Source organism: Strigops habroptila, chromosome 6 (genome assembly GCF_004027225.2).
Source record: "Strigops habroptila isolate Jane chromosome 6, bStrHab1.2.pri, whole genome shotgun sequence".
Lineage (NCBI taxonomy): Eukaryota > Metazoa > Chordata > Aves > Psittaciformes > Psittacidae > Strigops > Strigops habroptila.
Window position 1 is genome coordinate 36,481,978 of NC_044282.2, and position 18,340 is coordinate 36,500,317.

At 38.2% G+C, this 18,340-nt stretch overlaps 1 protein-coding gene across 11 annotated transcripts in view; it reads left to right on the forward strand.

Moving 5' to 3' along the window:
• KHDRBS2 (KH RNA binding domain containing, signal transduction associated 2) overlaps nt 1-18,340 on the forward strand; it is a 356,318-nt gene that overhangs the window by 293,470 nt on the left and 44,508 nt on the right. For all 11 annotated transcript variants that reach the window (XR_003991957.1, XR_003991959.1, XR_003991958.1 and 8 more), the window contains one exon: nt 16,266-16,324. Coding sequence is in view for 1 of the 11 variants with exons in the window: in XM_030490209.1 (XP_030346069.1) it covers nt 16,266-16,324 (59 nt within the window). In the remaining 10 variants the exon portion in view is untranslated. The remainder of the gene's footprint in view (nt 1-16,265; nt 16,325-18,340) is intronic.

The window sequence follows — 18,340 nt, forward strand, 5'->3', positions numbered from 1 at the left end:
CTGAGTTAGTGTGATTCTCACAGGGCAAGGAAGCAGTGTATACCTGAAGGGTTCTGCACTCCAAGGACCAGAAGACCTTAGCTTGCTCTTTGTTTAACCATCTTTTTCGTTGAACGCTGTACTGATGAAAATCCCTGTCAGAATTACGATCAGCTCCAGAACTGCTATAATGAGTGATACTTGAGCTGATAAAAAATACTGTGTATTTTTATAACCAGTGAAGTATATTTAAAAGTTTTTGTCACATCTAAATGTGAACCCCATCAAGTGTACTCTGACAACACTTTTAAGTAAGTATGCATTACTAGCATTATGTCATTGTGTAGGTAGATATTCTTGTTGTCAAATGTACTCCAACTTTTTTGAAAAGAATTCAGTGCATCTTTTGCTACAGTCATGAATTGTCACAGGAGATATTGCCTCCAGTGTAAAAATAATAATTAGTTGGAAATCTCTCTCCTATGACGTTGCTTTATATCATCTGAATTAACCTCTAATTTCTTTGCAAGTTGATGTCCTAGGCAACTAAATGACAAATATATCAAGTTTGAGTGTATTGTAATCCAGCTAGAATTGGCAGTGATAATCTGACTCAAAAAAGAAAATTTAGTCACATAATTTTGTGAATTAGACAGCTATTAAGTTTAGTAATCAGATATATTTTCTACTAACATCCACAATATCTAATCTTTTTAAAATCTGCAACTAAAAGATTCCCTTTTGTAATATATGACAGGACACACAGTCATACTTATCCATGTTGAGTGATGCTGAATGCCGCAAGTAGACTATTGATTTTGAAGCGGGCACTCTTAGAACAATGCACTTCTCATTTCAAAGATTTAAAGAACAAATAGACTGTTAGATATGCAATTTGGATTTCTGTTCCTTATTGGCCATTTAGCTTCACAGAAGTGCCTCCCTACCGAGCCAAAATAATACAAAAAATGAAATTGCATGACCAAAATATTTGGCTCATTAAGGAGATGCATACATCCAGATCATCTCAGCTCTTGGTTATTAGTATACTCCAGTCATATGAGTAAGACATAGTATGTGCACACCCAACAAAGATGATTAGTGTTGCTTCAGAGAACTTACTCATCTCACCCTGTGTGTGATTTACTGAAAAAACATCTAACAAAAACTTGCAAACTATGTCTGTGCTCAGTGAGAAAAAATATCATTACTGTCATCTGCAGGGATTGACTGAAATTCTAAAGCGTGAGATGAGAAAGAATTGTAGTTAGTGGCTCAATACAGGGCGCCAAGATTTCTGTTCACATTAAGAGCAGAGTTTCCACTAAGTTTTCATGGCTTGTAAAGGAATCAGTTTGGAAATTATCTATCTTAGAGAAGTTAAACCACTGTCTGACTGTCTCACCATTCAAGTTGACCAAACCTTGCTTTTTTCATTGCTTCAGATAGAAGACTGTTGGGGTGGGGGCACAGATGGATGGGGTGGGATGGAATGGATGGTCTGAATGCAAGCTGAATTCAGGGCACTTTAGAGCAGAGTACATGGTAAGTTGTGCCTTGTTCCCCTACTCACCCAATGCATAGAGTGAAGATAGTGTTCGAGCAGCCTGCCACCACCAACCCTGTTACCTATACCTTTGTCTTCCAGGCATAATATCTACTTCACATTTCCTCACTAGAGGCTTTCTGCCCATATATATTCCTTCGCAGGGCCCTTAGTCCTTCATTGCCCAAGAAGTCTGATTTAGACTTTTTTTATTATTTTGTCTCTGCCAACAGCAGAGAAGATAAGCATGCTATTGACATACACCACTATGCTAAAACAAGATTATGATTTAGTAGAAGTAGCACCAAGATACCAAGCCCCAAGAGCATCCAGATGCAAGTAGACAAATGCTGTACTTTTGTGCAGAATTATCTAAAGATTTGTACTAAAAGCCAGGGACAGTGTTGCAGGCCCAAAAATACATTTTGTATAGGTCCTTCCCTAATGAACTCTTAACCACTGCCACCCTTGCAAACAGACAGCTCTGTCTTCCATGGCAGCAGTCTAATTTTTAGGCTGAAAATAGGGACATGGGGTCATTTGCGGAAGAGACCATGACAGAGTCTTGGGATCAGACTCAAATGAAACCCACAATAAGTCTGCATGGCTGAATGAACTCAGAGGCACCTCAAGAGCACTTTGAAACGGACACAATAAGCAACTTGAAGAAAGAGAACAGCAGGACCATCACTATGGTAAGTGCCACCTGAATCTTACTATGTTTGGGGAAACTTAATTTAGGAAGGAGAGAATTATGGGCTATGACAAATACAGTCTATATTGTATGAGGTACATCTTGCTTTAACTAACAAAAATTGTATTTCTAAAGCCACCTTTTTTCTTCCTCATCTTCCTATCCCAGAACGTAGGATAGAACCTCAAGACAAAGATTTAAATGAACAACTGTCCACCCTTCCCAACTGTGTCTATAACCATTTTTTACAAGATTCCATGAAAAACTGCAGGGTTAGCAAGGACATTTAGAAATTTTAGAAATTTGCTCATTTTAGAAATTTGCTCATACTGATGTCAAAATACAGTTTTTAAAGTAATTAGAATAAAAGGTTTGCCCAATGCCAGCGAGTAAGGAAACAACCATTTCAGTGGGTGAGGGAAGACATCAGATCTGACATACTTCCCATGGGCAATGTTGCACTGTGCATTCCTCTTTTTCCTCTCTCTTCCTCTCCCTTCCATACAGTGCAATGATGGCTTTCAGTGATAAGCACACCTGCCAGCCCAGAAACACCAAGAGATACTCAGTAGTTGTGAAGTTTATATACTGCTCCCTGGGCACTTCGAAATCAGGCAAAGAACACTCAAATCTATTCTGCCAGCTAGATTTACCTCCTGAAACTCTAGTCTGACAACTTTGTTTAAAAATATAGATCCTAGACATGCTACTCAGAAGTAAAAATCCCCTTCTGAACTTGATTGCCATCACTGCTCCTTACCATTCCTGTTCACAGGTGTCAATGGTGAGGTGCAGAAGGGAGGTAAGGGAAAGAATTCACCTGTTTTCAAACAGCAGCATCTCATCTCAGCAACCAGTTAATATCCACTTATGTTTACCACTCCCCTTTTTTCCACTTGGTACTTAAAAACTTGTAAGAAGTATATTCTGGTTGACTACCAGAATTCTCTCATTAAACGAAATAACTATCACTGCACAGATGTTTATCTAGTCTCAACCCTCACCTGTGAGCCATTCTATCAGATGCTGTCCAATTTCCATTGCTAAGGTAGATGTCATTCCTGTGCTGGCCTGTAAAGGTTTGCTGCTTATCCATTTTTTGATGATTCTTAGCAGTTCAAGCACACTGATATTCTCAATGGCTTCTTACCTGGAAACCATGTTGGAACGCATGGTGGCAACCATTCTTCTTTTCTATTCCCACTCAGATATTCATTTAAAGAAATAGATATGTTTTTTACAGGGCAACAAGCAAGTTCATAAAACTCAAAAATGGTAGAAATACCAATTTCCAACTGTCTGTAACACAGAAGATGTAGGAGAATCCTATTAGTTTTCCAAATATAATACACTTTTTGATTTTCTTAGCAGGAACTTCTAAGTCCGTTGAACCACAGCACTGTCCAGGATTCATGGACTGAGAACAATAGATCACCAGGAGAAAAGGATGAAAAGTTTTGTAAGAGGATCTGCAAGATCTGCTTCTTTGGTTACTCAGAGGTTGGTAGGGGAATCAGACTGTTCCACATGCAAATTGTGGACAAACTCCTGAGCCAAGACCAACAGAATAATTTTGTGGAAGTGGTTCAGTTGCTGGTGAATCAGCTGACAACCATGATGGCTAGCAGAGCCATCTTTAGCTCTGCTGTCACATCTATAGTCATCTCCACTGACCTCTGTGTCTCTGCCAGCACCAGCAGTTTCATTTCAAAGGCACCATGTCTCACATCCAAGAGACACTAAGGAAATCTCGGTTGACTGTGCTGTCACGGGACAAACCAGGAAGAGTATGTTTTATCTAATCCGCTCGTGCATAACCTATCCAACCATATGTAGTGTAAACAATGGTGCTCAACAGGGAAAAGCAAAAGAAAGTCAATGATTGTCTGTTAAAGCTTAAAATTTGGGTTTGATATAATTTCCTGGTTCCACAGTGCCCGGCAGAAACGCTCACTCAGTTCTGGTTTATGTGAACAAGTAGTTGGTATATTGGCAATGGCTTTCAGGGCTCTGGTTGGTTCACTTGTTCTTTTTTCAGTCTGGCTTTTGTTGAAAACATGGTTCAGCTGCAAAATGAGTTGCTGAGTGGCTGCTTGCTAAAGAAAGAAAAGTCTGTGACTCGCATCCTAGACTGGAAATAGACTTGCAAATATCAGAAAACCTGTAACATACTGACAAGAAGAATAAATAATTTGGTGATAAAAGATAGATGAAAGTAGTGCAAACCATTTCTGTTACATATGCCATCCCGCAGGGACACAGGCTTTCTCATTACATGTCTATGCTGTGACTGCAAGATGACATAGGTAAGGGACATTTCTCTTGCCTGCCTGAACTTAGCCTCACTAATGACAGTAATCCAATTTTAGTGTCTTGAAGCAATTCTTGGCAAAATATTTACTGTTAATCTTACAAATATTTTATGTAATGCTATAAGCAACAGTCCTCTGGACACACATTCCATGCTGATATGCAGATCACTTTAGGACTTCTTTCTAGTTTGTCAAACACTTCAAACCCATCCTGCATCTGCTAAGCAAACAACCAAACTTCTGTTTCTGATGCAGAAATACATATTATAGGTCACATCATCTCTTCCTCTCTAAGTAGTTAATGGTAGTACAGAACCTAAATCTTAACATAAAGAAAGATGGCGTTAATATGTCTGAAATAAAGGTTTTACATGATCTGAAGACTTACACACATTGTGCTAAGTAACTGCCAAAATGAAATTATCTTGCAGGACTGAAGAAGAGAGAAAAGAAAGATGCAGTATCAGAGAATTTCAAGTTGACTGGCATGGCTTTCATCTAACTGAATTATATTTCATTCAAAAGATACAATTATCTGTGATTTATACCTATAGCTGTGCTGTCATGTGCAGAGTCCCATTGGGCTCCTGTTTCTCGATGCTAGGAACAAAAATAGAATGAGAAAAAGAAGTTTCAGGGCATATATGCTGCCTACGTTCACTTCCCTGCTATGGCAGATAGTTGCTATACCAATATCAATGTAGTAGCATCTCAGTAACTGTTCATAGCAGTACCTATCAATTCAACCTGTAATAGGCTCTCAAATTCTGATTCACATTCTTGTAATTACTCAGCCCACTGAAAATTTCAAGAGCATATTCAACCATTGAGATTGAATGTATAGCAAGTTACTGCCTGCCTTTGAAAAGAAACTTTTTTTCCTGGGTTGTTATCGTTTATTGTTAAGTTCATGCTATCTACTGTACAATTTGCGTTTACAGCTCCTTTTTCTGCAGTGTGGGTTCCTAGTACAGGCCACTTAGGGATCATTTCTTTCTAATCTGATACACAGGGATGTAACATGAACAACAGTTCAGCCCATATCACTTATGTGGCTGTGGTGGGTTGACCCTGGCTGGACCCCAGCTGCCCACCAAAGCTGCTTTATCACTGGCCTCCTCAGCTGGACACGGGAGATAAAATATAACAAAAGGTTCATGGGTTGAGATAAGGACAGGGAGAGATCACTCACCAATGGGCAAAACAGACTCAACTTGGGGAAATTAATTTATTACTGATCAAATCAGAGCAGGATAATGAGAAATAAAACCAAACCTTAAAAAAACTTTCCCTCACTCCTTCCTTCTTCCCAGGCTTCTCTTTACTCCTGATTTTTCTCTACCTCTTCCCCCTCTCCCAGCAGGGCAGGAATGGGGGTTTTCGTCAGTTCCTCACATGTTGTCTCTGCCACTCCTTCCTACTCATGCTCTTCCCCTCAAACTTTTTTAACCCAAGTCCTTCCCACAGGGTTCCTGCTCCAGCGTGGGTCCCCCATGGGGTCACAAGTCCTGCCAGCAAACCTGCTCCAATGCAGGCTTCCCACAGTGTCACAGCCTCCTTTGAGCATCCCCCTGCTGTGCTGTGGGGTCCTCCACAGGCTGCAGGTGGATATTTGCCTCACCGTGGGCTGCACCACAGGCTGCAGGGGAATCTCTGCTCTGGCACCTGGAGCACCTCCTGCCCTCCTTCTGCACTGACCTTGGTGTCTGCAGAGCTGTTTCTCTCACATATTCTCATTCCTCTCTCTGGCTGCAATTGCTGTTGCCCAGGGACCTTTTCCCCCTTCTTAAACATGTTATCCCAGACACGATACCACAGTCACTGATAGGCTGAACCTTGGCCAGAGCAGGTCCATCTCAGAGCAGACTGGCATTGGCTCTATTGGACATGGGGGGAGCTTTTTGCAGCTTCTCACAGAAGCCACCCCTGTACCCCCTCTGCTACCAAAACCTTGTCACACAAACCCAGTACATTGGCTTATGGTATAATAATTTCAGTGCGAGACATGCTGCAAAATGATTTAGGAATAAAGCAAAGAATGTTTTATCCAGTTGAATCTGCAGGCATTATTTACACCAGCAGCCTGCTTGAGCTACAGTTCATCTTGGTTACCCTTGCGTGACCTCCAGATACCAAGACTTTGCATGTGCATCTGTTTCCAAAGATGAGTTCTTCCCAGGGCTGTAAGAAAAATAATGCTTTCAGACTAATACACTTACGAAGGCAGCAGTACATAGTTCTTTCTGGTTCTTTGATGGACCCTACCCAGGGGACTATTCTCTCCAAGTTCCTTTTGGATTCAGCAAAAAGTCATGGCCCTGTGTTTCAGTAATAGAAATTAGTATTAATATTAGAAGGGAGTGAAGTATGATGACACAGGGCTAACGTGCTTGGTAGTCTCCATCACTATAGCTTTTAAAACCACATTAGACAAATCTCAGTAAAGAATAATATAAAATAAATTTGTGTGCTTATATGTAGATGTAATGATCTAGATGACATCTAAAGTCCCTTCTAGCTCTATTTTCTGTTACCTTTTCCCCTTTTTGTTCATGCATGACTAGGTTTACTTCAAGATAACAACACAGGATAATCTAATTGGACTAAGGAAGCTGTTTTGTTACAAATAAAAAGATAGTAATCCCATTGTCAAACTCCATTTTGATTCATGGGATCTTTATGACTGATAGAAATCCTTTTATAAACAATTAAAATAAATCTGATATTTCAGGCACTAAAAAAGTAAATGTATTCTTATTGGAATAGGATGCTGACTTTCATATGTTTTTATGCTGTGTTAAATTACAGTAAATAATTCTAGTCCATTCCTTCAGGATGATCTCCTAATAAAGATATCAGATCTTTATTTTTCACAGGTAGCATTTTCATCTACATACACAAATGAACACAGACTGAAGACTATAATACAGTACAATGCAGCACTGAATGAACTTTCTGGTTTGGAGTGTCTCCTTACTTGTGCTGAAAAGGGGGAAATTTCTTTAGGGAGGAAAAAAACCCATAGATAGAAAATTATCAAGAGACTTAAGAGTTTCAAGTATTGATGTAGACTTCTTACAACAGTTCCAAGGTGCATACAACAATAGTGCAAATTACAATACAAAACCTATTTTGTAAGTCTTCTCACTGACATCTGTAGTCATGAGAAGAATGAAGAAGTCTTCCAAGATTCTGCAAGAATGAACTGTTAAAAACCTGATACTGTGTATCTATGGGACAGAAAGCAGCAGCATTCAGATTGCTCATAGCTTTTACTGATGTGATAGTTGTTTAGGAGCCACCCAGTTTAGAGCCAGCCTTTGTCCTTGTAAGTCACGTAACAGCGTTAATTCATTAGCATCACTGTAAAGTTTAGAAATCCAAGTAGCTGATCAGCACTTTACTGCACTGCAGTTGTACAACTGAAAAGTTTATGCGTTGTTCAAAGATCTTAGAATCAAAATTCCTGAAAAGCTTCTACGTGTATGACGGAAATGACTCGTATATTCCATTTTGTGCGGAACCTTTTTTGATAAATTTTTGAAGAGTAACTCCATTTGAAGACTTCTCAAAATATAATTAGAACAGTTAATTGAGAAAACCACTGCCAGTAGCAAATGACTGTTGTACAGCAGATTAGTTCTGATCCCTATTTCTGGATTCAAGTCTTCAAATGACAGCTATTAGTTTCTTTACCTGCATTTGGGAAGATGGAAGAAGCCTGGCAGACTTCTGGTAAGTCTGCTACTGTCTCTAGTGTGTTTGTACCTACCACTTGTAGTGTAGTTCAATATTCCCTGAGGTGTGCAGATATCTACCCTCACTCCAATTGAATCCCCAGCTATAATGCTGTGGAGGGGTTTCCAACGAAAAGATGGCAGAAATGCTCAGGAAAAATAAGATCTTTGTCTGTTGAATTGAATACCAAGGAACTAGGTATTCAATATTTCTGAACAGTCTTAAGACAAAGACATATTCTTTTGCTTAGTGTCTTGCTGAGGAGCTTTAGTACACAGCATTTCTCAGATTCACATGTTCTGGTGCATTCAGAAGGAAAACACTGAGGAAGGTCAGTGATCTTCCTTGAATGTGGAATAAGTGGAATGAATTATTAAAACAATGGTCAGATACCTTTATTTAATCAATCAGTCCCACTGGTTTTGACTACTTGCTTTGTAGTTCCTTCAGACTAGTTGTGAAGAGAACTGTCCATAGTTCAATGAAACTATTTCATCCTTAGTTTAAAATTATGGCTAGACAGGACTGTGAATTTATTTAGTAGATTTTCACAAGGTTAAATCTTTTGGTGATACGATCAGAGATTTACTCATTTCTCTCACTATCAAAATATTATTATATAGTAAAATGTATAGAGACATAAATATAATCCAAGCTGCAATAGGTATAGTGGTTGCACTGGTTCCTAGTAAAATGGGATACTCATTTTTATTTTCCTTACGATGCATTCTCTCACTTTTTAACCAGTATGCATTGTATTTATACTTTATCATATTTCATTTTGGCTTTGTGCTTATATCCACCTGTTCATAAATAAAGATTTCCTTGTATTTTATTTCCAACCTGTTGAAATCAATCAAGCCAGGAAGCCTAGAATATGACATTTTATGTATCTTCACAGCAATCCACTTATCGCATTCATCATCAGAAACTGTTTTCAAATGCCACTTCTCATTTATTTGATTCAATGAGCAAAATGGAATCAAATTTCATTACTTTGAAGTAGAGAAAAGTTTTCCTCTAAAACTGGATAGGATTCCTAAAATTCTGCATCATTCTCTTTGCAAATACTGTGTCTGCAGACATTTCGTATTATATTCTAAAATACTGGGTCATAATTCTGTGTCTATGGGAAAAGTACAGTGGCATGGAAAATATTTGAACAGAAATCCCCATGTGTCTGTGGTTGTTGCAAATAAATGGCAGATTGGTTTCTATTTAAGATGTTGCAAAAAGTTCAGAACCCAAAGTTGTCTTGCAACTGTGATGTGTCTCCACTCCTTTGCTTGTATAACTCTACAGGCTTCTTTTTTTTTTTTTTTTTTTAATTCAGATTTGTAGTAGCTTGAAATCAAACAGAGAAAAATGCTTGAGGCAGATGAGATCTGGTTGAACTTCAGACATATTGTAAGCTACTGAATAAATCCGGGGGTATTGTAATGGAGACATCCTTCTCTGTTAAAAATACTGGATACAATCAAACTTGAGCTTTCAGAAAAGGGGAGACGTTATTCACTAAACTGTTAACCATATTATTCCATTAGTTCTAAAGATTTGTTCAGTAAGGAACTATATTTACAATTTAAGTCTGAATCGTACAAGAAGGTCCTTTATTCAAAAGACTTCTAATCTTTCCTATGGATATAATGCTCTGTTAAGTAGAGATGTTCCAGTAAGTTTCAGATTCCTTCAAGGATTATTTCCTTATTACACATTTCCACTATGAAATATTATGAAATACTATTAATAAAAATTGCACATACTGCAATTCATGTGAATGCAAATCTTGCTCACCTGTCTTCCAAGAAGTGTAATGCTTTGGGCAAATAGCTTTTCTTTCATGCCCAACTATGTCTTAAATCCTGCTAGCTCCTTCACTCGTGTAGGACGAAGAGCATAACAAATGCAGTCTTACATAAAACAACTGCAGTAGTGTTAGACAGGATCATGTTAGCATAGTGTTTGATTGTATCAACTGTTGATGTTGAAAGTTGTAAACTCCAAGGATTACTCAACAAAAATGATATACAGACAGAGAAAAATAAGGGGAGATAGAAGACCAAGACCTTAAAGGACACATTTAAGGAAGTGTAAAAGAATGAGATTTGTCTACTAATACTAAATCCCACCTCTAGGGATCCTTGTGAATTATCCTGGGTGTGAGTTCAACTCAAGAAGCTGTTAACTGAAGCTAACCCAGTCTGGAATATACCTAAAAGGAGTGCTAAAGTTTCATTTGTCTGTATTTGTCTGAAGTATGGATGCTGACTGCAAGCAGACAAAGGCTGTGAATCCCTCTTCAGAGAGCGCCAATCCTAAAATATAATATTGGTTTACTCTGACGTTGTTGAGTGTTGTTGAGTGCCACCCTCATGTTGGAGCAAGTCCAGAGGAGGGCCACGAGGATGATAAGAGGGCTGAAACACCTCCCATACAAAGACAGACTGAGAGAGTTGGGGCTGTTCAGCCTGGAGAAGAGAAGGCTCATAGCAGCCTTCCAGTATCTGAAGGGGGCCTACAAGGATGCTGAGGAGGGGCTCTTCATCAGGGGCTGTAATGATAGGACAAGGGGTAATGGGTTCAAACTTAAACAGGGAAAGTTCAGGTTAGATATAAAGAAGTAGTTCTTTACTGTGAGGGTGGTGAGGCACTGGAACAGGTTGCCCAAAGAAGTGGTAAATGCTCCATCCCTGGCATTGTTCAAGGCCAGGTTGGACAGAACCTTGGGCGACATGGTCTAGTGTGAGGCGTCCCTGCCCATGGCAGGGTGGTTGGAACTAGGTGATCTTAAGGTCTTTTCCAACCCTCCCTTTTTTATCAGCACAGAGAGGGAAGAGTTGTTTTTGTTTCTTCAAAGGCTAGATTGGAAGTTTTTCAACTGTTTGATTATGACTCTGAACCATGGAACTTCACTGGCAAGAGCTGAATCTCTAGTTTGGACCAACTGAGTATTTCAGAAAAGAAGACTGACTGGCTTCTTGTAATAGCTAAGTTACAACTCCAAGGTTGACCAAAAGCCTCTTTTCTAAATTGACTAGCTCTTTCCCAAACATTACCTAATAAAAAATTACTATAATGTTCTGGAATATACTCTCACAGTTAAAAAGTACAACCATTTAATAAAGAAAATTAAGATAAAATGATGTCCTTACAGGAAAAAAAAAAAAAAATCTGTTAAATCTAGCTCAACAGGTCTAAATAAAAGGCTTTCAGTTTCTTAGGATCTTTCTTTTCTCAGGATCTTTTCATAGACTACAGAACACACTTTACCTATATGGCTTCACATGTTAGCAGTATTTAAAGCAGATGAACCCTTTCTTGTACTTTTCAGCTTTGGCTTTAGTGGGTCCATTATATGTCTGTAACCACATTTTGTGCTCCACAGAGAATAAAAAGTTAGGTGCTTCTCTCATCAAGTAAAAGCAAAGACAAAAAGAGAGAAAGGAAGAACAAAACCCCCCCTAAAAAACATGATGTAACAAGAAGTACTCAGATTCTTCAGTTCTTGTAACATTCTGCTGCCTTATATCACAGAAGCTGTAAGAGCAGCCAGGGAACCAGATGGAAATGTTGCTAACCCAGGGTCTCTTGCCAGCAGCTTCCTGCAGGTGCAGAAAGAGATTGATCAAAGGCTAATGCAGTCTGTTTATTAATGTCATGATTTCCTGTGCCTAAAGCCATTGATCGCTGAGTGGTAAACATCACCCTTCTTGGAGGTGACTTGTTGACCCAAGAGTCACAGTTTTGTGGCTTCGGTCTTAAGTCTTTTGTTTGCAGCTCTCTGCTTAAACTGCCTTAAAGCACCAGTCTGTACAGCCTTTTGGATAACAAGCTGTGTGGTTTCCCATGGTGTTGACACAGTCAAACTGGAATTCTTTTTTGCTTAGCTAATGTCAATTTGAAAAAGTCCCAGTTAATGAGAGGTTAAAAGCCTCTGTCGGCTTATAAGGTTGCTGTTTAGATACAGAGTCTCTGTATTTGAGTCTTTCTCATATAATAGGAACACCAGATAATTCAGGTTGGAAGGCACCTCAGGGGGCCCTTATCTCTCAAGTAAGGAACATCTGTGTTCTTGTTTTTGGAACTGGCTTTATCTGCATGAAAAGAAGACATCACAAGTTTATGGAGACTTTGATCCCAAATCATTAAAAGTAACAAGTTCAAAAGTACTAACCAAAACCAAAAGTTAAGTTAAAAACAAACATAATTAGGTTATTATTATGATGATTAACAGTATATTTATTATCTTCATGCCCACAGAATGAGGACAAAGTCCTCATTTTGTTGCAAAAAACCACATATACATAGAGAAAAATTGCATCAGGGCTTCTCAGACTGCAAGCCATTTGAGATATAAAAATAATTAAACTATTTCTAAGATTCACAGCCACACGTACATCAATTCTTCCATGAGAGGTACATTTAGAAGGTTACTAAAATCTAAGTCATGGCACATCAAGACTTCTATGTTTCAGAAGTCTGGTGTTACAGTGCAGTGCTTTGAAAACTTAGGAGTAAAAGCTGAGAAGTTGGTAATGAGTTAATTTTACCTGCTTTATAAAATGTATTGCATCCTGCTTTCAGGTGAGTGCATGTACTTCAGTAAATTGCACTTCTTGTTGCTTGAAAGTAATGAATGCTAATGACAGATAATGGTGTCTTGTTTCCAGTTAGCACTATCAAGAGAGCCTGAGGTTTCTAGAGCTTATGATCACTGTATTTTCCAGGAACAGCCTGAGAACTTTAAAATTACATAAACAAGTTTTATTTATGCTGAATGCGTTTGCTGATTGTTTCCTTCCACAGTTGGGCATAATGTGAACAAGCTACATCTCTCTGTAATTCAGTAATTTAAAAAAAGACCTTATGTATGTGAAGCCATATTCTATAACCTGTTTTTATTAAACATCATTCATTGTTCACTTTGCTAAAAATACAGTAAAATGTTTACAAATAAATGAATGTGATAAATTACAGTGAATATTCAGAAAGGTTTAAAAAAAACACACTAATGGATAAGCAGTCTGACTCACAAAATGTGAGTTTAAATCAGGTATTTCATACTAAGAAATACATTTTCTTCACTTAGATATTGTTCAGAACACTTTCTAATATGAGTTGGCAAGAGACTGTAAATAGCATTTTGGCTGAAATCTATGAAAAATGTGTATTGTTCAGGGAAATAAAATTGGAGAGCTTGGATCACGATCATGTATTATGTGATGAATTACATGTTTTCAGAAATATGTTCATTATTGTGCTCACAGACATCAAATATGCAGTGTATAACAATTCACTTCCTTTCTACACTTGCAGTACAGCTTGTTTCTTATTTTAATAGTTTGTTTATTTGGAACCTCATATTCTGTTGATAATGTATTTCAGTTTGGAATGTTCACTCTGCAGGATTTTTGTCTTACATCCTTATTGTTTGTAGAATTGTGTGGTTTTCTCTAATAAAAATGTACAACAACAATAATGTAGCAGTGAATTTTCACCTGCTCTTGCAAGTCTTGCGTTTTGCTGGATGTTATATTGCTGGTAATAGCTCAAGGCCCTGCTCTGTGACGACTGAAAGCGGGACAGCTGTTGATAACTTACTGGCCTTTGGATTGGGTCCCAAATGCACTCCTTTTAAAGCTGACCTTTGGATGCAGCCACTTTGTTTTGTAAAATATATCAGGAAGAAATATTAGCATCTTATCTGCTGACAGATGGGAGTTCTGGGGTTCCTTCTCCTGTAACTCCACTCACTAGTCCAACACCCTCCTCTACCCAGAAAAGCAGGCAGTATGCCAAAATGCTGCTGCTTAAATTGTATTACACAAGATTTTTCATAGGGCTGTCTGCCAGATCTGGGTGGTATCTATCTCATCTGTCTGTTCTGAACATTTCAAATAATTTTCTAGTCGTAAACCAGGAGCTCTGTAGATATGACTAGTTATGTGATTTAACCCTGATGCTGCTAGCGCTCTAGTTCACCTTACATAATCCTGTAATTTTTATTTAACTGGCTACTAGAATCATTGCAGAATTGTACAGAAAGCTTAGTATGATCAGCAAATAAAAGATGCATTCTTCCTGTTTATTTCTTGCACTACTTCCATAGGAGGATATTTGTATTTAATATATGCATATATATGTATACATATACACATATAATTAATTTTCAAGCAACTGGATGGCTCCCATTATCCTGGAAGGCAATGCTCTGCAGTGATTATTTCCTATAGAGCTCAGTTGCCATTGGGAAAAATCTTTAGTGTTAACTTCATTTTCATTCATGTCACTCGTATGTCCACTTTCTGCAACTGCTTCAGCAAATGAATTTCATCTGCCTGAGATACTGACATCAGTGTACTATCCACTCAGATAAATTACTTCTGGCTAAATTACTAAATTAATGCACAGTGATTATAGCTGCATTTTCAGTTAAAAAAAGAACCCACAAATACTTGTAGCGGAAAACTGACTGTGAGAGCTGTGCCTAGCCAGTCAGGGGATAACTGTCCTAAATCAAAACAGCTTGACTGTCAGTTGCCAGATACACGCAATCAGTGCTTTCAAGTGAGATAAGCATATGAATTATTCTCAGAAATTATTGCAAGAATAGTTATGGATAGCTTTTAAATTCAAGAAATTAAAAATCTGATTACAGGCAGTTTGTGAACAAAGAAATCAAAATTAGTTTAAGAAAATAATTGTTACAGATTGGTTGTTTATTGCATTTGAGAAATATCTTTACTTGCACTCCACTGTCAACTAAGCTGCTCTTTCAAGTGTAAACTAATATTTTTTAAATGATAATCCAATATGGAAAATTGCCTGAGCAATACTGCTAAAAATAATGCAATATTGAGCTGATTGCCTGCTTCTGTTCATTTTGCAAGAGTCTGACCTCACACAGTGTCCAAGCAAAAAGAAGCAAAAGTGACAACAAAAAATTGACAACAAAAAATTGACAACAGGGAAAATGTTATATTTTCTGTTTGATTCACTGCAGACAGAAGAAATAGAGTAGAGTTCATGAAGGTTTAAGTTTTCCTGGGCAGGGACTGATTCTTGTGATGTCCACCCGACAGCTGGTAACAGTAGTAGTCAGATCTTGAATTTGGTACCAAAACCACAGCACAAACTGTAAATAATGATAACAGTCAAGCAAAAATGTGAATAATTGCATTTCTGTTTCATTAGTTCTTAGAGGTCAAATTTTCTGGATGTCCACTCCAGGAAATAGCAGGGATTGCTGATTATCAGAATGTAACTCTGATCTGAAATCTTTTGATAACATGTTAGTATGACCATACATAATTTTTGTTAATGAACGAAAACCAGTGAAAAAATGGGTTTGAGAAAATTGTCTGATTTTCCACTCTCTGACCCTCACTACTTTCAATATCCATTTTATTGATTATGCATTTTGGTGATTACTGTATAAAACATTCAGTGGGTGTCCATTGACTGCGTAAGAAAGCAAGCTGTGGAGAATCAGGTTTCACAAGCAGTGGAAATACAGCTTCTTCAGAATCAAAGCTGAAAACCTGTTGGTGTTTTCGGTAAAGATAAGGTTCCACACAATACAATACAGTCAGCTTTGGGGAAAACAAACTATGCTGAGTTTGATCCTGCATAAATGTTTGGAATTACACCTCTTTTGGCAGTTTAACAGTAGTGAGTATTAAAGTGGATGGTCTTTTTTCAGACCTTATTTTTTCAAATAGAATTTCTGTCAGTGTTTGTGACGTCTCCTAGGTTTACATGTTTAGGGCCAAATTTATTTTATGCTCAGTAGATAAGAAACGTGATGTGTTCTATAATAGCTGTTATTGTTACTGATACATTTTCCTTCATGTTTTTTAAATTCTCACTAACCTGAAACTAGCTGGTCTATGCTGTCATGTAAAAGTGTTAAAATACGTTTCATTTCTGTGCTCTGTTTTTGTTTTGAGTTGGTTACCTATAATAATAGTGACATGGCTATCTGAATCTGTTACAGTGTGCCTGAATATTATGACTATGGTCACGGAACAAGCGAAGAGGCTTACGACAGCTACGGTAAGGTCTGTTCTATCTTCAGCAAAAGCCTGAAATCAAAAAAAAAAATCTGTCACTGACAACTCAGAAATTACTTCCACATACTTGTCTTTCTTCCTCTGCTTTTACAAAGACCAAGCAAAATGGATTTGTGTAACTTTAGGGTGAGTGAGTTTTGACTTACTGAAGTAGGACCAGAAAACTGGACAGATCATAGAATAATAGAATGGTTTGGGTTGGAAAGGACCTTAAGATGATCTAGTTCCAACTCCCCTGCCATGGGCAAGGATGTCTCACCCTAGACCATGTCACCCAAGGCTCTGTCCAGCCTGGCCTTGAACACTGCCAGGGATGGAGCATTTACCACTTCTCTGGGCAAACCTGTTCCAGTGCCTCACCACCCTCACAGTAAAGAACTGCCTCCTTATATCTAACCTGAACTTCCCCTGTTGAAGTTTAAACCCATTCCCCCTATATCCTATCCTGTCCTACCGCTATAGTACCTGATGAAGAGCCAATCAAGAGCCATGTTGGCTGTCACCAATCACCTTCTTGGTTTTCATGTGCCTTAACATGGTTTCCAGGAGATTCTGCCCCATGATCCTGCCAGGCACAAAGGCGAGACTGACTTGTCTGTAGTTCCCTGGGTCTTCTATTTTCCCCTTCTTGAAAATGGGGGTTATATTTCCCTTTTTCCAGTCATTGGGAACTTCACCTCACTGCCATGATTTTTCAAATATGATGGACAGTGGCTTAGCAACTTCATTTGCCAGCTCCTTCAGGACCTGTGGATGGTTTTCATCAGCTCCCATGGACTTGTGCACATTCAGGTTCCTAAGATGATCTCTAACCTGATCCTCTCCTACAGTGGACTTAAGGTTTTCATTCTCACAGTTCATCAATTTCAGTCAAAATTACAAAGCAGATTAATCACAATCACAGATCAGTTTAACAGCAACACTGAAGTTTCTGATTAGTGCCTGAATATATTTCACAGTGTTAATTTTGAGTCTGCTTAATGTGCCAACAATACTATGCATCTGCTACTGACATATGCATCACTTCAACCAGCAAGTTTGAAATACAAACTTAATCAAAGTGGGAGGAGAAGGTGCTGTACTACCATGGGAACCCCCGCTGCACCAAGGTAAAGGAATACCTTGTGCCACACACAGCACTATGAGTAGAGGGAGTGCTGTACTCTTTGCATCTCCCTACTGAGTCTGTGTCTAAGCTGGAATAGTTCCATTTCACAGGAACTGAGGACAAGAGAGGAAAAAAAATGTTGCTCTGATGTGTACAGTCCATTTTCTAGGTCTGTTTTTTGATATTAGTGACAATAGAATCTAGTACATCTTTTTCCATCAATATTTTTTCAGTGCATTGTACCATCAGATCATGACACAGTGAATCTTAGTTTGACATTTCACTGAAATAAGAGGGCAAAGCTGACTATCGTCAGATTAAAGACTGACCCTAGTATATTCAGCAGAGATGTTATGCTTGATTTACTACTAATAATAAAGTATCACAAGTTTGCATGGTGACTTTCAAAGCATTGTGAAAATCAGAGCTGCTGGAGTAAAAGATGTAGTAAAGCATTATATAAGGATTGCTGCTTGAAAGAAATAATTTTATTCATGCAGCTGTGAAGCAAATGTCACTGTAATGCAAAGTTGCAGTTTCCTTTGTACAGAAATCACAAGACACTACTGAGACATTGTCAAAATGATTACATCATATAATTAGAAATAAATTAATGTTTTGTAAAATCAGTACTCACAATGCGGTTGGATAATACAATGTTCAGTCAAGTACATTTTCAGTGTTAAAGAAGTAATAAGAGTAACAGCTTATCTTTATGAATGTGTGTGGTTCGGTTACCCTTTGTTTTATTTCCTTTTTGTATGTATTTTTTGTATACCTGCAGTGAAAGACCTTTCCTCCCCTCTACAGATCCCAGATCTTCTCTCAAATGCATTGCTAAGGTTTTGGGTGGTGCAGAAAAGCATAGTTTGAGCTCAGTAAGAATTACCC